The sequence below is a fragment of the Myotis yumanensis genome, unplaced genomic scaffold, assembly GCF_028538775.1.
Source record: "Myotis yumanensis isolate MYYU_CA2020_CCGP unplaced genomic scaffold, mMyoYum1.0.hap1 SCAF_14, whole genome shotgun sequence".
Lineage (NCBI taxonomy): Eukaryota > Metazoa > Chordata > Mammalia > Chiroptera > Vespertilionidae > Myotis > Myotis yumanensis.
Window position 1 is genome coordinate 27,576,678 of NW_027223765.1, and position 24,227 is coordinate 27,600,904.

Genomic DNA, 24,227 nt, shown 5'->3' on the forward strand with positions numbered 1-24,227 from the left:
CCTAACTACACCCCCTGCTGGCCTGATCGCCCCTCACTGCCTCTGCATGCTGGCCTGGTCGCCCCCAACTGCCCCCCCTGCCAGCCTGGTCGCTCCTCACCCCATCCCCCATCCCCACTGGCCTGGTCGCCCCACACAGCCTACTTGTTCAGTCGTTTGGTTGACCCTCACTAACCCTACTGCCAGACTGGTCATAGGCAGTCATCTTGTGAGGGTGTGAGGGTTATTTTGCATATTATCTCTTTATTATATAGAATAAAATTATTGTTATTAATATTTACACACCTTTATGAACAATTCTAGCAGGTGGTGGTCAGCTTGGCAACCCACAGACTTTGCCTTAGAATGATGCTGAGGGTGGGAGGGGGCTGGCTCAACATCCCACCCTATCCTGTGCACTATAGGACATGCTACAGGCCTTTACTGGCCTGACCAAAGTCCTGGTTAAGGAGGAGGGGCAGGAAGAGCTGGTTCCTTCCTCTGCAGCAGAGAAACCAGCACAGCAGTCTTCTGTCCTAGACTCCTGTCATCCCTTCAGCCCTGGACTTGTATCCTTTGGGGAAGTTCTTTGCCAAACTGCTCAGTAGGGTCTGCCCATTCTTCCTATCTTCTCTCCTGGCCCTGACTTGCTTCTGCACCCTCTGCTCATTCCCTAGGCCAGCGGTTCTCAACCTGTGGGTCGTGACCCCTTTGGGGGTCGAACATTAGTAACAAAGAAACAGAATTTCCAGAGGATGAGGCCCAGAAATCAGGATTTTAACAAGATTCCCAGGTGATTCTAATGTGCAGCCAAGGTTAAGAACCACTGCTCTAAGTTCACACTGAAATCTAAGTGCTAAGTGCACCCTTAACACCTCTGATCTTTGCTGCAAGCTTCTCCTTTAATCATGTTTAACTGACAAACCTGAAGGCAGTTGGTGATGCTAATGTTTATCCAAGAACTGCAAATACGGAGGGCACAGAGCACTCTGGAAATTACCTCACGACACTTGGGAATAAATGGTCACTGGAGAGAACACAGCATTTATCCCCTTTCCGCCTCCCCGCAGCAGAGCCCTCTTCTAGCTGCTCTGATTTGCAACACCCTTCGGTCCATGTACATGGCCTCTGGTGCCTTCGTGTGTAGGGTTGACCCTGCCCCGCTGCTCAAAGGGCATTCTCCCTATTCCAGAACCCGAGAGCCCTAGTTCTCTGTTCAGAGGCTCCTTCAGGGTTGCTGAGGTTCCTGAGCGAAAGTAGCAGATTCTGCCAGCTTTGTCTGTCTTCTGCCTTTTAGATAAAGGTCATGCAAACGTTCTGCCTTGTCACGTTCACTCCCACTTGGGGAATTTGGGGGATGAGTATAGCCTTATTATTTCAATTTTGATTATTTCTCATGGTTATTTCACTTTTTCAGAGTTCACTCTGAGACTTCCAAAGTGCTGCATCCACTGTCACTGCAATTCAGGAGCCCAGACAGGCCCAACAAGCCCTCCTGGCAAGGGTGTGGCAGAGCCATTGGATCTGACTTTGACTCCTATGTGACCTTGGACAGGCCCCTTTTTGTTCTGACATTCGGGAGGAGGGCAAGCCACACTCTTTGGGCCCACAGGCCAGGCCAGCGTAGTGCAGGGGGAGAATTCCTACCCCTCATCTGTCAAGACATCTCTGGTCATACAGCTTGACAATTTAAGCCTCAAAGCTTTGGCTCCATCATGACTGAAAAATAAAAATCATTTCTTTTGCTCACTTGTCCCACTCGAATGCTGTGTAATATCGTTACAGATTGATATGTTTATGACTTTGTGACCCGGGGAGAAGCTGGCAATTCCACTGTGCCCATTTCTACTCCTGGGTTTCTGGAAAGGTCACAGCAAAATTATTTTATCAAGTACACCACAGAAGGGGGAAATCTTCATCTTATATTATACATATGCAGCACTTGACCTTCTCTTGAGATACGGCACCTCTTAGCTACACTTACTTAAACATAATGCAGCTCTTTCCCGGATGCACACAGAGAGAATAATTAGGTGCCCTGGCCTCCCAGCTGGAGAGGAGGCTGTGCTGTGGGGCTGACCTCCAAGATGAGAAGGAAAGAGAGTTGGGGCAGCCGGGGGCAGGGCAGGGTTGAGTCTGCAGAGCTGATGAGCGGCAGGCTCATCCTAAGGATGGGACCACCTGGGAAGGTGAATTGGACACTGTGTCTTGTTCCCCTACTGATTACGCACCTCTGCCAGGTCCTTCATTGCCTTCTCTGGGTCTTGCTTTCCCCATCATACTCTGGGATGTGCCACTTTGATCCATGGATAGCAGCTCCCTGGGTCATTGAGTTAAAGATCCTGAGCTCTGGTCTGGGAATGGGTGCTGTGATTGATTCGTGATGTCTGCCCTGGCCGGCATAGGGAAGTGGTAATAGCAGCTGTGCTGGGTACTTGCTAACCCTGTTCTAGGATATTTCTAAGGTCCTTTCCTACCCTGGCTACCTATGACCCGGGGACTCCCCAAAGCCCTGGGGTGAGGCAGCTTGGAAAGGGAGAAACAAGTAAGCTTCCCTAATCAAAGAGTACTGTTTGCCTTGTCGGGTTTTGGAGGGGAAATGCGATTTGTGGTTGGTGTTCTGTTTCTGGGTTTTTGTTTGTTTTTCATACTGGCTTTGTGAACAGCAGAGAGAGCAGGGAAAGCAGTGCAGGTTCTGGGCGTGATGACCCCGAGGCCTGGCTGTCTGTGTGGCAGGTGGCCAGCCCATGCCCCCTGGCCCATGGGAAAGAGCAGCAGCCCTGTGATTATGCACCTCTGCCAGGTCCTTCATTGCCTTCTCTGGGCAATGGTTCTCAACCCACCTCATCATACCTTCAGGGTTGCTGAGGTTCCTGAGCGAAAGTAGCAGATTCTGCCAGCTTTGTCTGTCTTCTGCCTTTTAGATAAAGGGTCTTGCTTTCCCCATCATACTCTAGTTTCTCTGCTGCAGAGGAAGGAACCAGCTCTTCCTGCCCCTCCTCCTTAACCATCCCCGCAGGACTTTGGGTCAGGCCAGTAAAGGCCTGTAGCATGTCCTATAGCGCACAGGATAGGGTGGGATGTTGAGCACAGTTCCAACCTTAAAAATAAGATTTTTCTCGAAGGGTAAACACTTCAGTTTGAAAATATGGGCAGCAGCATGACTGCCAGCATATGTCCAGGCTTCTCACCACCCTCCTGCATGAGAAACACAGTGAGAAGTCACCTTCACTTTTCTTAAGAACTTGCTTATAAATTATTTTTAAAGGGAATTCATCAAGGTCTGTGTCAGGGGAAAACCTTAAAAATAAGATTTTTCTCGAAGGGTAAACACTTCAGTTTGAAAATATGGGCAGCAGCGTGACTGCCAGCATATGTCCCCCTTGCCCGCTGCCCAGAGCGGCCAGATTGATGATGTTTTTAGAACATTGGCAACCAGGCTCCGACTCAGGTGGAGACAGGGCCTGGGGAGGAGACATCTGGGGATTCCCCACCCCTTCTGCACCCTGGCATAGCAGTAGGAGCCTAGGCCTGGCAGCTGGTGGCCCAGTGGGTCCAATCGGGATAGAGGACCTTGGGTCCCTAGAAGTGGCCACAGTGATCTGGCCCTTACCGTTCTCAGCTCCAAGAAGCATCTCCCTGGTGGTGGAGAGGGAAACAGGTAGGGCTTCCTTCAGAGAGCCTGCCTGGCTGCTGGCAGGGTGCTTGCCCTCTTCTGAAGGACAAATCCTCCGCTCCTGCCCCCAGCGAAGGCTCACCCACCTCCTTGACCACCTAGCTGTGATCTCAGCTTTTCTCCAGGAGGCCTTGCCCTGCTTCTGGAGCCCAATGCCTTGAGAATTCCATCACCATCTGGCCAGTTGCTGCCTCTGGATTGGGGGCTCCCCTGGGGTCCTCTTTCATTTCTGATTCCCTGCATGTCTACCTTCACTCCTCAACATTAGCCCTCTTCTTTTGCAATGGTAAGAAAGTGACTCTCATACCTAACTCTGGGCATATACCAGTAGAAGTGATTTCCAAATGCAGTTGAATGAATTGAGACATGCATGTAAAAGAGAAGGGCCCTGTTGGGCTAAAGCTTAGGACATTGCCCCATGGGGCTCTCAGCACCTACTGGCTGACCAGTTGGCCTGTTGGGAGAGGCTCAGATAATGCCACACCTTCAGGGACCAATGAAGTAAAGTTGATGTGTTGGCTGGGTCTCCAGCTAGAGGACCCCTTCCGGGGGTCCCATTCCAAAATCCTGAAGGCTTTGGCTGCTCTGAGGATTCCTGAATCTAAAGTCTGTGCACCCTTCTTGGTGCAGGGGCTCCTCTAGTGCTGTATGCAGGCAGCCGGTAGGAGACAGACTTGGGGAGCAGACACAGCCAGAGGCACCAAGTCAGTTCTGGTTTCTGAGTGATCCTATCTGTTGGAATTGCCAGTTGGACTTTGTCTTCCTCCACGAGGATGTCAGCTCTGTTGGGGATGGGTTGGGGGGGTGTCTTTGTGTGTCTCACCCATTTGTGTATCCCACCCCCACTTTCCTGCTCTGGGCACTTTCCTAATGTCACTCCCCAAGCCCTCAAAGTCATAGGGACAGTGAACCTACTGCCAGGGTGCTGGATTTTTTAAAAATATATTTTATTGATTTCTTACAGAGAGGAATAGAGTTAGAAATATGGATGAGAGAGAAACATTGATCAGCTGCCTCCTGCACACTCCCTACTGGGTATGTGCCTGCAACCAAGGTACATGCCCTTGACCGGAATCGAACCTGGGACCCCTGAGTTCGATTCTCAGGCCGATGCTCTGTCCATTGAGCCAAACCGGTTAGGGCCGGGGTGCTGGATTTTTAAAGAGAACCCCAGGAAGAGGGAAAGGCCTAACCTAAGTGGATGAAACATGGAGGAGGAGAGGGACACAAGCCAGACAACAGGTCCTCCTCTCTGCCTCCCAACACCCAGCACAGTGCCCGGCACCCAGTACGAGCTCGGTGCATATCTGTTGAATGGCAGTGATTCCTAATCAATCACTAGGTCTTCTTCTTCTAAATGACTCTTGAATCCATCTATGTCTCTCCATATCTACTACCCGTGATGTCCTCTCCTAATTGTCTCCACTCCAATTCATTCTCTTCCCAGCAGCCAGTGTGAACTTTCAGAAACAAACAAAAACACCCAATTGTGTTTCTTTCCAGCTTTAATCCCATCAGTGACTTCCTTGGACCTCAGGGCCTTGATGCCAAGAGCTCAGGCTACCGATCCAGACTCAGCCTCCTCACCAACTCCAGCCCACCCCACACGCACACAGCCTGAGCCTCTAGCACAGCCATGAGCAAACTACGGCCCGCGGGCCGGATCCGGCCCGTTTGAAATGAATAAAACTAAAAAAAAAAAAAGACCGTACCCTTTTATGTAATGATGTTTACTTTGAATTTATATTAGTTCACACAAACACTCCATCCATGCTTTTGTTCCGGCCCTCCGGTCCAGTTTAAGAACCCATTGTGGCCCTCGAGTCAAAAAGTTTACCCACCCCTGCTCCAGCACTTACTCTATACCTGGACCATGGATACACTGCTCAGTCTCTTCATTGAGTCATTTTCTTTCTCCTTGGTCCTTTGCACACATTACTTTCTCCAGGTGGAAGGTTTTCTACCTCCACTCACTAACCCACCCACTCCGCCAACTTGTATGGCTTTTATTTGTTCTTTATGTCTTAACTTAGATGTCCCTTGGCCAAGACCCTCCTAGAGGGGCCAGATCCCTGCTCTGTCCTCTTCACACTGATCCCATCTGTTGGAATTGCCAGTTGGACTCTGTCTTCCTCCACGAGGATGTCAGCTCTGTTGGGGATGGGTTGGGGGGGGGGTGTCTTTGTGTGTTTCACCCATTTGTGTATCCCAGTGCCTAGCACAGTTCCAAGTATATAGTAAGTTGTCATTTAAAATCCTTTACAATGAATAATTGATGAAAACATTCAGCTTGGCTTTTTGCAAACAACATCTGCTATTTATTGAGGAGATGTCACATTCCAGAAAGTTTACCTGCACACACTGATCTTCGAAAGCTAGCACCTTTTTTTTACAGATCAGGGAGCTGAGGTTCAGAGGGTTAAGTAACTTGCTTAAGATCACGCGACCAATGAGTGGCAGTTTTCTCAGCCCCCAAGGCAGTGATGTTTCCGCTCTCCCTCGTGGTCTAGGGCTGTGGCTTTCAATCAGAAGCTGCATCAGGATTACCCGAAGGCCTCGCTGCCACTGACTGCTGGCCCCAGCAGTGTTTCTGCTTCAGTATGTGTGGAGTGTGGTCTGGGATTCTATATTTCTCCAAGTTCTCAGGTGCTGCCACTGGGCTGGAGACCACAGTCTGAGCATCACTGGCCTAGATCACTAGAAAACATCTGAGCTTGCTTTACGCTACCCCACTCTCCAAACACACACGTTTTGGGTCAAGAGGGCAGGCTGCATGCCCTAACCGGTTTGGCTCAGTGGATAGAGCATCGGCCTGCAGATTCGAGGGTCCCAGGTTTGATTCAGGTCAAGGGCATGTACCTTGGTTGCCAGCACATACCCAGTAGGGAGTGTGCAGGACCAGTAGGGGGTGTGCAGGAGGCAGCTGATCGATGTTTCTCTCTCATCGATGTTTCTAACTCTCGATCCCTCTCCCTTTATCTCTGTAAAAAATCAATAAAGTATATTAAAAAAAAAAGATGGTAGGCTGCATCCCTGAAATACCTCCGCCAGGCTTTGCCACCCAGCCCAGCATAGCCTCCCAAGCCTGGACAAGGCCTTGGCTATGCTGTGCCTGGCTTCTCTCTGGGTACAGGAAGCCATTGGTGACAAGAGCCTAAGTATCTCCCCTCCCCCCTTGGAACATTGCTCTTCTGTTTGTCCCCCCGACCCCACCCCCCAGTTCTGACCAGTGATCTCTCCATTCCACCAGGGCTCAGTGCCCCCATTTTGACCCCACCTCTTTAACAATGTCTGTGCTGATGGATGCATTCCACGCTCACTGTAGCTCCTGCCTCCTGGAAGTTACAGTCCTGTCTGTGTCATGGTGTTGACAGCATTCATCAATTTCAGCAAGTGTCACCAAGAGTGACAGGAATATATGACACAGCTAAGTATCCCCTCTGCACAGGACATTACAGCTGGCACCAGGCCCAGGGAGACAGGACCTGGAGATCCATTTGCCTTCATGTGTGCAGGTCTACATAGAAGTGAAAGTGCCCCAGCCCACCTCCTACCATGTCCTTCATAAATGCTTTGTGTTCCTGACAACTTCTACAACTACACAAAGGTTCCACAGGCAAGCCAGGGCTCTCTCCGAGTCTTGGACACTCTTCCCATTGCCCTACCCTCCCATTTCTGCATCAACGCTTACCCATCCTTCAAGGCTTGTGCATGTGCCACCTTCTCCAGGCAGCCTCCCTAGCTTCCCTTTCCTCTCCCATTCCTCCAAATATCTCTGGCACTGGCATCTCCAACTCTTTGGAGCTTTTTTCAGTAAACAGCCTAGACTTACCTATGCTGCTCAGAGCCTTGGGGTCAGAGGATACCACCCCATACTTTGTGTCCTCCCAAAGTTAAAAATGTAGTTATTGAGATTTTCTTTGTTTACTCAAGTCTCATATCTACAATACAAAACATAGGGAATTACATAAAAGCACAAAATAATCATTACCAGTAATGCTGCTATTCCCAGCTTTCATTTTAATGAGTATGATGTGTGTGTGTGTGTGTGTGTGTGTGTGTGTGTGTGTGTAGAATGAAGTTTATACTTTCTATATAGTTTTAAACCAACTTTTAAAATATTTTTCCATGGCAGACTTTTAATGACTGTGTAGTATTCCATTACATGGATATTCCATTAGTTATTTAGTCAATACCCAATTATTTGACTTTTAAGTTTTCTTTTATTCCTCCTTCCTTTCTTCCTTCCTTATTTTGAATAACACTGGGATAAACATCCATTAGCATGAATCTTTTTCCACATCATGATTTTTCATCAGAATGAGTCTTTAGAAGTAGAATTGTTGAATCAAAGCTCTGAACATTTTGACAATCTTAATACAGAACAGCTTTAAGAATCCACACTTTGCGTGGGAGTGCCCATCATCTCATACCCTCTAATATGAAGATCATATTATTGTTGTTGTCGTTTTTATCACAGCTTTTATCTTGGGTCTCATCACAGCCTTCGGCAAGCATTCAGTTCAACCAGTCACAGACTGCGCGTGCCTGGTGTGAGCTCGTGCTAAGCTCTGGGGTGTGGGACATGCAGAGATGACAAAACCTGGCATCAGCCTCCAGAGAAGTTCTGAGCTAGGACAGTAGTGGGATGAATGGATGCATGCATGCCTGGGAGCTACATCTCTGCTCTCAGTTTTCTCAACATATTGCAGAGAATATAGGGGAAGCAGGAGCAACACAAGGCCGTGGGTCCCTGGGGTTGTTCAGGGGCACCCATTTGTGGGAAGAGCAAAGACCACTGGTGACAGTAGACAAGGAAATTCCAGCCCAGAGGCCCAGTGCCACCGCCTTCCAGGGAGCCTGGAATTCCAGAGCCAAGTACCCATGGTGTCAGCCATCAATAATTTGAAAGTGATGGGGACATTGAGCCACAGGAGTGAGTCTAAATATTGGGCCCAGCATGAGGCCACAAGACCTAAGGGAGACCTGTATACATGTCTTGCAGGAACCTCCCCCCCCCCCCCGCCCGCCCCACACACACAGGCCACCAAACGCACCTATCGCAGTGCTCAGCAGCTGCCGAGCTGCCCAAGCTCTTCTGCCTTCTACAGAGCTGGGGCAAGTGTGGAGAGGAAGGGGACGTTCTAGGAACAGGGGGCTCAGGGCTGCAAACCTCTTGCTCCCTGGCTCGGAGCAGGTGCCTTGTTTCTCTCACTGTCACCAGGAGAGGTAGGCAGAAACCTCCAAGCCAGCTGCTGAGATGCACCTGCCTTGAGAAAAAGGCACCGGGTCCTTAAACAGGGGATGAATATTCATTGGCATGAACCTTTGCAAACTCATTTGGGGGAGAAAAATTAGAGCAGGAGAAATAATCAGATTATTAAAAAAAAGAAAGAGCAAGGACAGAAGGCGGCAGTGGAGGGAAGGCTCACATTTAAAATGCAAGGAGAGATTTCCTTCCTGCAGAGGAGCTGTGACCCTCCTGGACCATGCGCTGGGAATAGCTAAGCTCTCCCACATTTCTGCTGCATAAAAATGTTGCTTTCTGAGGCCACGGTTGAGGGGGGAGGGGGAGGGGCATTGTGCACCCTCCACATATGAAAATTCTACAATAATGTTTTGAGGTTTTCATTTTATCTCCCTTCGATATCAAGAAAATTTGTGAGCGCTAAAGAGGCTCTGGTGAGTGCTGAGTGACAGGTTAAAGGGCTCCAATATAGATTGGATGGTCCAGTATCTCCTGAGGAAATTGCATAAAAGTGGTTATTCCCTCTCACTTCTATTAATTTCCTCTTCCTGGCTGCTTGGAAATGCTTCATAACTTGATGCTGCAGATGGGGACGAGAGGCGCTTTCCATTATCTCAATCACTGCACTGTTTATGAGACACTTAATCTGTTTCTTTATAAAGTAATAGTACTGTAGGTGATGGATTTAGTGTCACTGCAAGTCTGCGTGCAGGGACGAGAGGGGGCGGTTCTCGAGAGCATTGTAAGCACCGGGTAATTTGTTAGCTCATTGAGGCTCTGAGAAGTTGGGTGGGCGTTCCAAGGTGACCTTGTGGATATCAGCTAGAGATCGCGAGTATGGTCCCTTGTCACTTAAAGGGGGAGGGAAGTGCTGTGTGTTTTCCCTGGGGAATGGAAAACAACACGTGCTTAAAGGATTTTGTCTTTCCTATCCGTAGAAGGCCGCGGGCAGGGGAAGAGGTGTATGTGGAGGGAAGGCCACGCCCGAGCTCCATTCATCACCTGTCTGCACTGTGATCACTTGCAGTGGAGGAAAGAAACCCCCTTTTCTTAAGGAAACAAAGCCATCGTGGGCTGCACTGGTGTCGGAAACGGACAGCCCTCCTAGTTACAGGCGTCCCACTGGCCAGGGGCCTGTGTGAATGCACAGGAGGGCGCAGGAGCTTCTTCTGTGCCCACCCACCTGCTGGAGTACCAGTGAAGCCCTCTCTGCTGAGATCCTGGGCTGGGCCCTCTCTGACCTAATTTCCCTTCCTGCCTCTCCTATTCTCCCACCTCTTCCCTTCATACTTGGTCTTTGCCCCTCCTTCTGAATCTCACCTCCTAGTCACCACAGGAAAACGTTTCTGGTGGTCTTCATCTCATTAGAAACAAGGGATGCTCATCATAACAAGGGATCCCCAAAATGGTGCACATCCTCCCCAACCAGTCCCCCCATGCTGTGCACACACAAGCACAGCACAGATCACACAATATCAGAATCAGCCTTTCATTTTCCGCCTCCCCTACGAAGAAGGGCGCTTCCTAAAGTCTGCCCCCATCTACACTCTGGGCTATGTTTCTAGCCAGGTGCCTGGCTCATGGTAGGTCTTCAATAAACATTTGGTGAATGAGGGGCTCATAACTGTAGTGATAGTGCTGACTATAATCCTGTATCGAGAGAAAGGCAACCCTTGAGTTTTTAGCATATTAAAGCGAAGAATTGTGTTATCAACCGTAAAATGCTTTAAGTGTGAATATGTGTTTGGTTAGGCTATCAAAGCTTATCATTAGTATTTTCTGAGATTGTAGAGTCCTTAGGCAGGTGTGTGGTCTCCAGGCTGCCAGAGTCCCCACCTTGCTCTACTGTGTTACTCCCAGCTGCTTTGCATATTCAGGTGACTCACCTGGGCCTTTTGCTTTCTCTTTCTTGGACTAAATCAGCGGTTCTCACCCCTTTGGGGGTCGGACGACCCTTTCACAGGGGTCGCCTAAGACCATCGGAAAACACATATATAATTACATATTGTTTTTGTGACTAATCACTATGCTTTAATTATGTTCAATTTGTAACAATGAAATTGGGGGTCATCACAACATGAGGAACTGTATTAAAGGGTCGCGGCATTAGGAAGGTTGAGAACCACTGGACTAAATATTCTTTGTCAGAATCTACCCAGGAGCTCCATTTAGTAATTAATGTGGCTTTTTCTCCAGGGCAGCAAAGTTTTCTTATTTATTTTTCTGTGTTAAAGTTCTACTTAAATAACTCTATTCTTAACTTCCATTTCTTATTAGTGATGTCTGATATAAGATGAGTTAAAAAGGCTTTGTGGCCCAGCCGGTGTGGTTCAGTGGTTGAGCATCAACCTATGAACCAGAAGGTCGAGGTTCAGTTCCTGGTCGGGTCACATGCCCGGATTGTGGGCTCATTCCCCAGTGGGGGACATGCAGGAGGTAGCCCATCAGTGCTTTTGTCTCATCATTGATGTTTCTCTCCTTCTCCCTCTCTGAAATTAATAAAAGTATATTTTTTAAAAAGGCTTTGTGGACTAGCCTGGTGCTTTAACCATTACTTAACACATTAATTCTATGAGAAAATATAGCACACGTGTGCTTATACTAGTAAGTTACAATCTAAAAGTTTAATAAATGAACCTAGGAATGCTGGTTCTTTACAAATTAGGGAATGTATAGACACAGATTTAACAAAATATTAACTTACGAAATTTGAATATTAAGGAGATTCATCCATTGTGTAATTACAGGTAAATATGTATTTTATAGGTATATCAATTTGCTTATTATACAAGACAAATGCTATATGGAGAAACAATTCTTCCATTTGGCTTCAGAATTCATTTGCCTGCTTTGGGACTCAAAACTTATATTCTGATCCTGAACTCTAAAAGTTCCTGCAAAGAAAACTTGTTTTTCAAAAGGGGGTGGGTAGGTTGGAGTGGAGAGGAAGTAACCTTACTTAGCACATTTTAATGTTTGAGTTTATTATATTATAACCTGTGGAAGTTGTGAGGAATGTGAGTTTGTTTTTCATTGATCATTTATACAGATGAGCGAGTTGAGGCGCTGAGGGATTACATGGCTTGCCAGGGATCACCCATCTAGGCACCAGCAGAGCCAGGAATCAGACCCAGGGTTGTCTGACCCCTGCCTGGTGCTCCCTCCCCAGAAAGGATGGCATCACACTCCTTCCCAGGACTTCTCTTCCCAGTCTTTCCTGGAATGTCTTTCTTTAAAGTCCAGCCTGGACCAGTTCTTCTCCATTTCCTCCCCTGGTGGCTGCCTTAGAGCCCAGGGACTTGGGGCCACCCAGTTCTGCCTCCTTCATAAGAAGTTTCAGGAAGGCACTTTCCAAGTCCTTTCCCCACTCGTTGATATCAAGATGATTTTTATGCTGTTAACTTATTTGATGTGAAGCAAGGAGGCTTTTAAGTGCTGGAGAGAAAGTGAAGACACGTTGTTCCTCTTGGTCTGATACATTAGGAAAATTGTAGTGTGGAGGGGAACAGATGCATGCATGCAAGGCATGGCTTTCCCCTCCCCCACTTTGCAGGGAAAGAGCTTCTGCTGTGTTTGGAGAGCTCAGGCCTGGGGTTTCCCTGTGTTCTTCAGCCCCAGAACTGAATGGGGTCCAGCAATGCTGGGTGATTTATAGTGGAAAGGACCAGTGCTTCTCACAGGGTACAGGGGAGAGATCTAGGAAGAGGAAAGGGAGAGAGGAGGGAACAAACAGAGGAATAAACCATTCTGAGTGGGCTTGGGCAGATAGATCAGTAATTAAAATTCTAGGATACGTTGGTATATCATTCAGTTGGTGTATTATTTGTTGAGTCCTTAGTAGAGACTTAGGTTGGGTATTTTACTTTCTACAGAGAAGTTTCTTTTGAATATGCTAAGATGGGTCAGCAAGTGACCCATTTTCACATGGGTCACAACAGAAATTTTAATGACCTCATTGGATCATCTCAGTAACATTGTCCCCAGTGCATTTCATGGGACTTGAATCCCATGTGATGCTTGACAAAATAGAGCTTTCTGGTGAGGAAACATATCATTCTATATCCCATTTTTGGAAGTTCTGAGAAATTCTGTAATAAAAAATGAGATTAACTTTTTTAATCCACATTTTTCAAAATATCTGGCCTCAGGACCGTTTTATAAGTAACAGATGCTAACAACCCAAAGAAAGTGGACTCCATGGAACATTCTTGGGTTCTGCCATTCCAGAACATTCCAATTCAGAAGTTGCCTCCCATCTAAGATGAGCTCCTGCCCCAGGGCACTGTCAGAGTAACTGAACCACTATACCTCACTTCAGGTGAGCAAAGGAGTGAGAAAACATTCCAGCATCAGAACCAGTCCTTCCTTCTTGTCTTAGTAGAAAAGTTGTGGATATTTTCCAAAGAGTTCACGTGTATATTATTACTATCATTTCTCCCACAGTGTAATCCTGGGCAACTTTTTGAACCCCTTCATGTCTCAATTTCCTCATTTGCAAAATGGTGGTAATAATAGTGACCCCATAAAGAAATGAATGTAACACATTTAACAAGAATGTTAACAGATGGTAACTACTACTCTTATTAAAGAATACTCTTCCCTTGCCAGGAGGGAACTATATATTTTGGAAGATGAGCTTTGTATCAGTAGAAGCCATTATAATGGTACTTCTTTTCGAGCAAGATCACATCTATCTATAAAAATAAAAGCATAATATGCTAATTAGACCGGGCGTCCTTCCGGATTAATCCGGGGCTACAAGAGAAGCCAGGGTCCTGGGTGCCTGCCAGCAGCAGGAGGGAAGCCTGGGTCCTGGGTACCAGAGGGAAGCCAGTGCTGGCAACTGGGGGAAAGAAGGCCTACTCTTGCATGAATTTCGTGCACCGGGCCTCTAGTTTTATAATTGTGTGAGGACTGGATCAAGAGCTTCTTTTTTTATTCTTTATTGTTTAAAATATTACATATAGTATTACATATGTCTCCTTTTTCCCCCATTGACCTTCCCCGGGCCACCCCTCCCCCCACACACACATGCCCTCACCCCCCTAGTGTCTGTGTCTATTCATCATGCTTATATGCATTCATACAAGTCCTTTAGTGGATCTCTTAACCCTCCCCTCCCCTGCCTTCCCTCTGAAGTTTGATAGTTTGTTAGATGCTTCTCTGTCTCTGGATCAATTTATGTTTATCAGTTTATGTTGTTAATTATATTCCACATATGAGTGAGATCATGTGATATTTATCTTTTCTGACTGGCTTATTTCACTTAGCATAATACTCTCCATGTCCATCCATGCTGTTGCAAGTGGTAAGAATTCCTTCTTTTTTACAGCAGCGTAGTATTCCATTGTGTAGATGTACCAGAGTTTTTTTAAATCTACTCATCTGCTGATGGGCACTTAGGCTGTTTCCAAATATTGTAAATTGTAAATTGTGCTGCTATGAACATCAGGGTGCATATGTCCTTTCTGACTGGTGTTTTTGGTTTCTTGGAATATAGTCCTAAAAGTGGAATTACTGGGTCAAATGGGAGTTCCATTTTTAATTTTTTTTGAGGAAACTCCATACTGTCTTCCACAGTAGCTGCACCAGTCTGCATTCCAACCAGCAGTGCATGAGGGTTCCTTTTTCTCCACATCCTCACCAGCACTTGTTGTAGGTTGACTTGTTGATGATAGCCATTTTGACAGTTGTGAGATGGTATCTCATTCTTGAAGGCAGGCTGTGTTCTCTAAATTCCCTGGATTAGGTCCTCTGAAGGCTTACAGTAAATATTTGTGGAATGAATTAGTGAGGTGTGTAAGAAAGCCACATGAGTTGACCCATGAAGAAAGTTTACCTGGTCTCAGAGAAGGATGAACCAGAGTACAGTCCTGGGGACAGGAAGAGTCAGAACTGAGATAGTGAGAAAGGGTCTCAGAGAAGTGGAGTAGGCAGCAGGAATATTTTGAGGAATCAGCAAGGAGGAGACCAGAAGTCTAGAGTAGAGGGTCTCTGTAGGCGAGGCATGGTGAAAGCCCAAGGAATAGGCTGGATGGAGTCAGACATTTTGGGGCATATCTCTTTAAAGGTGGTCACACGGGGAATTAAGAGGAAGTAACTCATATCTGAGGGCACCTCTAGTTGGCACCAGGCTGTGCCAGGCTTTCCCAGTGTTCCCCGCAGCCATGTACATGATAGATGACAGCAAGTGCATGACATGTTCCCTGGTTCACTGCCTGCAAAGCCATCCTTTTCTTGCCTCACCCTCCAAAGCATTTCAAAATGCAATTAACAGAAAATGATGTTGTTAAGCCAGTAACCTTGAAATCACTTTAATTTCTTTTTAAAGAATCACTCATGAAATACAGTCCCTTACTATCATTCATAACAAGTGCTTGTTAGCCCAGCACACAATGTCCCTCATTGGGTGTTGCAACATGGCATTTAAGAACCATGGGTCTGGTCCATTGGTCAACCAGGACCCCTTTCCATGGAAGGACATTAGGCAAGATTCCTTCAGTGAGTGGCTCAGGGTAAGGCCCTGTCTATTAACCAGGTAGAACAGGGAGGGAATAACCATTTAAAGAGCACTTAGGTCCCAGACGCTGAGCTACACATTAGATTCATTTTCTCAATTAAATCTCTCAACACGCGTGAAAGGGAAGGATCATTATTCATATTGCTCAAGTGAGAGAGGCCATTGGTACCAGGAAGGTATTTTTCACTGAGGATGTTTGAAGAATTGGAAGTGTTAAATAGGGGTTTTCTAAATCTGAAACGCTCATTTTGTGCATGGGTATCACCATATCCTTTTTAGTGGGGACGAGGTTGGGGGCGGGGTGGGCAGAATCTTTTGCTTTTCAGTTCCAGGGAAAGGCCTCTCACTGCTGCTATTCCACTAATTCTCAGATGGTCTCTTTGTGTTCCAGCCTGCCCTGCAGGGATGTTCAAGGCCAGCCAGGAAGCTGAGGGCTGCTCACACTGCCCCTCCAACAGCAGATCCCCTTCAGAGGCATCTTCCATCTGCACCTGCCGAACTGGCTATTACCGAGCGGATTTTGACCCCCCAGAAGTGGCATGCACTAGTAAGTGTCTAGTAAGGGCTCTGGGAAGGGGAGTTTGGTGTAAGTGGTGGGCCTGTGGCAGGGGAGACTAAGACAACATTCCGCAATTGCAGCACTGGCTGCAGTGCTGAAATGCTGACTGAGGTGCTGAAATGCTGGCTGAGGTGCTGAAATGTTAGCTGAGGTGCTGAAGTGGACAGCTCCTTACTGGGCATGCAGGGTCCCTTTCTCTGCTTAGTAGCACAGGTTCAAGATTAGGTTCTTTCTCTATATTCCATAAATGAGTGAGATCATGTGGTATTTATCTTTCTCTGACTGGCTTACTGATGAACAGGGACAGATCCAGAGACAGAGAAGCAGCGATCAGACTGTCAATCCCCAGAGGGAAAGTAGGGGAGGGTGGGGCTAAGGGGGAGAGATCAACCAAAGGACTTGTATGCATACATATAAGCCAAACCAATGGACACAGACAACAGGGGGATGAGAGCATGAGTGTGGCGGGGGGGGGGGGGGGGGGGGCTTGGGGGTTAATGGTGGGATGAGGACACATTTGTAATACCTTAACCCATAAAGAAATATTTTAAAAAAAAGATTAGGTTCTTTCTTACCGCCTCCTCCCAGATGGGAGCGTTCTTTGAGTACAAATTCACGATCCGCTAGGAGATTGCAACGGTTCCTAGTAACTCTCCCAGTCACCTCCTCTAAGAAGCCCCCTTGGCCCTGTGTTTCTGTGACCAGCTCTTCTCAGACACTCATTTTATTAATTGCCTAATTATTCTGTGATTGCCTTCTCAGTTACCAGTTGAAGGTCTTGTGTCCTTTGCAGTGCATAGTATAGTACAGCATCTTACCTTCACCAAATGACACGACCAGAGGCCTGGCCACAGCACCCATCTATGTGACAGATTTTCTAGGGGCTGGGCTAATGCATCAGCTCCACCACTCTCCCATTCTCTCTTCAGAGAAGATGGCAGTCATCCTGACAAAAGTGTGTGTGAGTTGTGGGGAGATGACTCCATTTCCTGTGTAAAGATGGGGAAAGGGAGAATTTCCTCACAATCTTCTCCCCCATAATCGTGGGGAGGCAGGAAGCATTATTCTCTCTACTCCCCTAAATGTTGCAGCACCAAAACACAGGGTTTTTTTTCTTTTTGCTATTCCCATCGCCCTCTCCAGTTGAGCCTCTCATGATGCTAGAGTTTTCTTCTGCACTGGAAACTGTTGCCTGGCCTCCTCTGCGACTTTCCTCTCACCTCCTTAGATCAAATCCCTCCCACCCACCCCCAGCATAGAAGGGTACAGAGGGAATGTTTCATACATACTTGTAGTTTGGTGGGCAAAAAAAAAAATGACTGAGCCCCTAGTAGAAGAGTTTCTTAATTCTGGCTTTGCAATGTATGTAACCTTTGCTGGGTGAAGAAGAGGAATGAAAGTGTCTTCTAGATCAAGGTCCTGAGGTCAATCAATGTTATAGATTTGAACTGAAAAAAAAAAGCTCACCCTCTTATAAACTGATTTTCCCCAGGCCCCCCTCTCTGGTGGGGTGATATGAACAGAAATGATTCTATTTCTGCTGACTAGAGTCCCTGTCTTTCTGTTGCACTATCTTCTCTACTGTTTTCTGAGGTTCCCATGGGTTTCTGTGACCTTGACCCATTCTTTAATGTGCTAGTACTTCTTTAAAAGCCACTTAGGGGTAAGGAATCACCACTGCCTGGATGTCCAGAAAAAGGACCGGTCTCCATAGCTGCCAAAGCACATAGCCAGGGTCTCACAGCTTCCCTCCTGAAAAACACATTTCCTTCCGTTTCTGCCCGTGAGCCCTCTTTCCTCTGCAGATTAACTCATGCACATAGAGAGCTGGGCCTCCCAGCTCCCCACTTAGGCGGCACACCCTTTAAATCCATCCGGCCCTTGGATAAGGCCACCCAGAGGGAAGGTAGGCAATGACCAGATGCTCAGAAAGCTAATGTGGAGCTATCCTCCTTGCCATATTGCACTCCTACCTTTCAAGGCTTATCTTCCAACCATCTAACCTGATGTGCTTGAACCAATAGGACTGATTCCTGGAATAAATAGGAATATCCCAAAGCCTCCAGTCCACACACTTAGACTCTCATTCTGCTCTACCTACCCATATCCTGCGTCCACCTCATTGAAATCAGACCTCCCTGGCTTTTCTCTCCTGTCTCTGGCCCAGCTATCTCTGGAGTTAGGCACATCTTTCTCACCCACTGTGATCCTACTACAATCTCCCCACCTTGCCCAGAGTAGGGGGGAATGCTAGACTTGCCTGTGTGTAGCACCGCACCCTTTGCTCTTGTGCCACAGATATAGAGTGCTAGGGTCAGACTGGAGATCACCAAATCAAAGCCACACTTGTGTGTGGTGGTCAGTCCCAAGAGCAGCTCACGGATGCATTGTCCAGCCTCGGCCTGCAGGGGCAAGCTCTTGGTGAGGGTCCCAGAGGCCCGGCTGGGCTGCCGCACAATGCTAGGCAAAACAAGTGTAAATAAACTTATTATTTCATTGAGCCTCATTATATATTTGATTTATTGTGAGCTAGAGAAGTACTGTATGAAAAAGTCAATTTGTTGGCTTTTATAATCTCATTAGGGTTTCCTTTTAAAGCTTTCTAATTGGAGGTGCCATCTGTTCTCTTAAAAAGGCATCACACATCACCATAGTAAATAATTTTTCAGATACCAGGAACATAGCTGGAGCGTTTGAGGCCAGGCACAGCCCTGCACCATGGCCTTGGGGGCCTGGCTGGTTACCCAAGTGGAACAAGACAGCCGGATACAAGCCCAGCTCAGCCTGAGAGAGGATGTTTGGGGTGGGGAGGGGACAGGTGCTTATTCACTTTGTAAGTGCCATCCTCCATCCCTCCAACCAGGGAACAGTTATGGATGAGCAGGGCCGTGGGAGGACCCAGGGAAAGGGGCGCTCTGTCCTTCTAAAATGTACAGGACAGTTGGCATCTATAGTGTCCAGGTCCTTTGGGCATTGGGGAGAGGCGACAGGGTCAGGCATGTCCAAGAGCCCTGGCCTCGGAGTTTGGAAGGACCTCGGGTGGGCCTGTTGCCGTCATCTTTAAATGAGATGATATCAACAGTGACAACAATGAAAATGTATAAAGAATCTCATGATTTAAAATGCGCTCTTTTATAAGGCTAAAATACCTATAGTGTGCTGAAAATTAATATTTTTAATGAATTCCATTAATCTCTCAAGACTAGCACATATGTTTGTTATTTTTTATCATGCAAAAGTGATTATTCTAAATTAACCGAAACATTTAGAATGCACAGTAACTTTTACGGCTCTATGTAGGCATTTCTTCATTTTCTTATTGGTCTTCTGGGAGAGCCTGGTATCCCCTTGACCTCTGAGAGGCCCTGGCAGCCCTGTGTGTCCAGCCTTGTCCTTGGCAAAGTTTGCAGACCCAGCATGGACTTGGGCACTCCCCAAGGCAGTGTCAAAGGGGCTGGTGTGGGCTCCAGTGCAGTCAGAGGAGGGGCACTATGTCTGAGTGAGAGGAAGTCATTGTTGCCAGTCTATAGACATCCAGCCCTTCTTCCTCCTTCTTCATCCTCTTGGCCCCTCTGCCTGGAGTTCCAGATCTGCTGCATGAATACCTGGCTGACCGCTGCCTTGCCTGGATCAATACCTGCTCATATTCTAGAGGAGGCCTTGCTTCCCTCAGCCTCTGAAAGGAGGCACGAGGAGACTGAGAAGGCTGTGAAAGGGTTTAGGCCACACACTGCAGCATGTCAGGGCAGCCCTCAAACATGGAAGGGATAGCCTAAGCCATCTAACCTGATGTGCTTGAGCCAATAGGACTGATTCCTGGAATAAATAGGAATATCCCAAAGACTTCAGTCCACACACTTAGACTCTCATTCTACTCTGCGGGGTGAGGTGAGAGCTGGGGATGGCTAGAGGCAGGTCTCAGGTGGCCCACACCCCTCCCTGCTAAAGAAGCCTCTGAATGAAGCCAGGCTATGTGGACAGTGCAGGGGTCAGGGCAAGAGGTCAGGGGAAAGGTGCAGCCCACCAATGAATGGGAAGGGGCCATGAAGGCTGTGGGCTACGGAGCAGGCTGTGATCTCGGGCTCACTGAGCTGCAGCTGAGGACATTGTCACGTTCCTCCTCTGCTGCCATCCTGGGCCCCCGCCCCATGACCCTGGGGTCCCCTGGGGAGTCCTGGCATCCCACTTCCCTGATCATGGGTGGGTTCTGGGGAAGCTTATTAAATCATCCTTCATAAATAGCAGGTGGGCTGTGGCACTTCACGGACAAAAGTTTGAGTCTTGACTGTCTCTTACTTTCTCTGCAACCTTGGGCTGATTGCTGAACTACCTTCCATTCTGTCATTTTATCTTCATGACCTTGTAAGAATGCATGCCTTTCTGGGTTGGTATAAGCAATAAGCAAAGTAGTATTATAGAGGCTTTGGCACAGTGCCTGGCTCATAGCAAACTCTTGATCTGTGTTAAACTTGCTTTGGTTACATCCCTGGAAAGTGTGAGGACGGCCGCAGATACGGAAGCTCCCAGCATGCCAGGATGCTGGAGATCTAAAAATAAAAGGCATGTCCTCAGGGAGGGACCAGGTTGTGGACGTCCCTGAGCATCGCAGCAGGATCCGTCTTTTATCCCCAGACTTCACAGTCACCTTGGTCCAAAGATCCTGGGGAAAACAATGAGGAGGCCATGGCCACTCAACCAGACGTGCTGTGGGAGAGAGGGGAGGCAGGGACCCAGCACCTGAGACCTGTAGCTGCTGCTGAGCCCTCTCCTCGGGGACCGGGAGGACTGATCCTGGGCAGCCCCGTGGCAGACAAGGCTGGCTTTCAGTTCTCGGGAACAGGGCTCCGTGACTCCTCAGGGTCAGACACGCTTCTTTCCACAGGAAGGCCTATGGCACGGGAGGTGTGACGGGGTCAGCAGAGAGCAGGTGCAGCCGGGAACGTATGGCGAAGTGTGCGGCTATGTGAAACCAAGCACCGAAATGTGCCTCTTCGGTTTTCAATAATTCCTAGTGTTCTGGGAAACGGAATGGAAAGTAGGAATTTATGAAGCAGGTGAAAATAGACACTTATGCCTTATAAAATTGCTGTCTGTGAAAGACTATGCAGAAGGACTAGTGTAAAAATAATTACCTTGTTACATTTCTGACCACAAAAAAAACCCTTTTCTGTCAACCACGTGGGAGAAACTTTGATGGATCACAGAGACAAGTCTGCGCTTGTCTTATTTCTTTATTTCTACTCCGAAAGGCATGGATTTCCCTCTGCAGTTCTGGTCATAGAAACGGGATAGAGAAGGGGTTCCAGAGGTCATTGTCTTGTCCACTGGGCCTTCCTGCCATCCCATCATGTGAGGAGTACAATGCTGGCCAGACCTCTGAGGTCCCCACAGAGACCACCCCTGACCTCCCTCGTGCCTCACACAGAAAGGCCGGGAAATTGAGTGGCCAGGTGGGGACTTTGGATATGGATCCTGGTGGTGTGTCTTGGGCACATGATGGCTGCTGTGAATAGAAGCATCTCATCGGCAGAACTAGGCATGGAGGAACTCAGGTTGGGAGGAAGTGAGAATGAAGTGGCAGCATGTTAAAACTCAGGTCTGACTACCTCCCATACATGCACCTCATGCACAGTGGGAGCTCAACTTTGGTACCTTCTGGGAGGATGGCGCAGACAATGATGCCGATTTCTGTTACTCTCACTCTCGAATCTGCCTCCCATAGAGAAGGATGTGAACCATTCTTCCCTCTCCCTTCGTTGCACGCTCAGTTATCTCCTTTAAGCTTATGTATCATCCTTTCACAGTGGTTCTCAACCTTCTGGCCCTTTAAATACAGTTCCTCATGTTGTGACCCAACCATAAATTACTTTCGTTGCTACTTCATAACTGTAATGTTGCTACTGTTATGAATCGTAATGTAAATATCTGATATGCAGGATGGTCCTAGGCGACCCCTGTGAAAGGGTTGTTCGACCACCAAAGGGGTCTCGACCCACAGGTTGAGAACCGCTGCTTTAGGGGCTAGCAGCTGGCCCCCTTTTTCATCACAACCATCCTAGGGCACCAGGTGGTCCCTGTGGCACATGGATCATGCTCCTTGGATGGACTTCCCAGGAGCGTGGTGGCATTGCCCAGAATGGGAAAGAGGCACGAAGGCCCAGAGGATGAAAAGGGACTTGAGATGGCAGGAAAGAATGAAGTCCTCTGCAGCCAGGCCTGATGGCCTTGGGGGTGCTGTGAACAGCCTGTAATGACATCAGCTCATCAGCTTTTCCCGCAGGTCTTGGTTCCTACTGGGTCATGTCCATCAAGATCGCTAGGGGTTTTTTTCTTTATAGCAATGGTTTCTAAATACAATGCCTGTGTTTACAAGCAGCCTCAACATCACAGGGAACTTGGAAATACCAATTTGCAGCCCCTCCCTAGACCAACTGAATGAGAAGCTCTGGGGGTGGCGGGTGGGGCAGCAATCTGAGTTTTCACAAGCCCTCCAGGTGATTCTGAAGCACGCTAAAGCTTGAGAACATTGCTTTAGAACTAGGTCATATTTCTCTGTCCTCTGCTTTATGATTCCTAGGGAGAGAGGCCATTGAGTGAATTCCTGCAGACTGGAGCCACAGGGCCTGCCCTTCCCATCAATGTCTTGTGTGCCTGGCTTGGCCAGGGTTGGAGGTGGGGTGGAGGGCAGGAGGGAGGGAGGGAGAAAGGAAGGGAGAGAGAGAGATTGGAGGAGAGGTGGGTGTGATGTGAGTCTCACTAGTTTTCAGAACAACTCCCACCTGCTCTGGCTTGGTTCCAGTTCATTCTCACTTTTGGGAGGTTGGGGCAGTGTGGAAATCTCCAATGTACATCATCAGCGAGGGTTGGGAGCAGTGATGGGGAGAAGAGTGGAGATCAGGTAGCATGACCTAGCTGGGATGAGCTCAGGGAGGGCTGAGGGAGAAACTGAGGCAGAAGCAAACTGACTGATTAGATGGAGGATTAGGTGGGAAGGGACTATAAGTGGGTGATGGTCCTTACCCCTCACATGGTCTTCTACCCCACCTGATAGTAAACAGACTAGGACAGTGATGGCAAACCTGTGATCAATGTAACTAATTTTTTTGGTTGATTTTTCTTTGTTAAATGGCATTTAAATATATACAATAAATATCAAAAATATAAATCTTTGTTTTACTATGGTTTCAAATATCAAAAAATTTCTATATGTGACACGGCACCAGAGTTAAGTTAGGGTTTTTCAAAATGCTGACACGCCGAGCTCAAAAGGTTTGCCATCCCTGGACTTGGAGGAAACTCTGGCGCTGCCATATAAGGGAGGGTGTTTCAGGCCAATTGAAGACTACACTATACTTTGGGGGTGATTTTGAAAACTTTGCAAAGGTAGACATTTTCAAAAGCATTTGCCTCTATTAATCTGGGAGTTGCAACATCTTGAAAGAGGGCTGCACTGCTCACAGTTAGCTTTACCCACTGCTGACCAGGGCTTTAGTAAAAGACACACCATATGCTCCATTCTACAGATAGAAGAGCTGCTTGATTTTACCCTGCTCCATGATCCGTGTTACACATACAACTATGTCATCTGTGCTTCTGAGGGGGAGGTAATCTGTGATTTCCTTGAGGTGGAATTCAGACGAGGGTCGTAGATGAACAAGAGTCGTAGGGCAAGCTGTTTCTCGGCTGCCTGGATTTGGATGGTTTATGCACCTGGATGCAGAATTGAGGGAGTGTGACTGTAAGCTGAAAGCTATTTGTAACTGTCACTGCTGTTTCAAGAAAGGTCATTGTTGCCTGTGTACACACGCTTTCACACTTCTATAATCTACAATTTCTTTTCTCCGTGGTTTGACCCAAGTGGGTACAACCCTTAGGAGGCATCCTATAGTTCTCAGTTTTGAGCTAATAGCCGGGCACGTGCACTGACATTTCTGTTTCAGCATTTCGTCGTAAGGGCACTGGGAGTCGCAGACTGTTAACATTCAGAGCAGCCTGCCACCCAAACTCCTCCTCAGCATCAGCCTTCTCTCTCCTACAACCCTGAGAGGTGGCAGTTCCACTTTTATTTTTCTGAGTATTTGTGATGACAGACAGCTGGTACATTTTTCAGGACAGCTCTAGTCCATTGCTAGGCAGCCATCACCCATTGATGTAGGAGAGGTCTTCTGGACCTTGGCCTGGGCACTGCTTTCCTCCCCTCCTCACCTGTGGTCCACCATTGAGGGCCAGTGTTCTGGAGGTCAGA

At 47.7% G+C, this 24,227-nt stretch overlaps 1 protein-coding gene across 1 annotated transcript in view; it reads left to right on the top strand.

Annotated features, from left to right (window-relative positions):
* EPHB1 (EPH receptor B1) overlaps positions 1-24,227 on the top strand; it is a 409,554-nt gene that overhangs the window by 257,799 nt on the left and 127,528 nt on the right. The window contains exon 4 of the mRNA XM_070433462.1: positions 15,815-15,970. Within this exon, the coding sequence (XP_070289563.1) occupies positions 15,815-15,970 (156 nt within the window). The remainder of the gene's footprint in view (positions 1-15,814; positions 15,971-24,227) is intronic.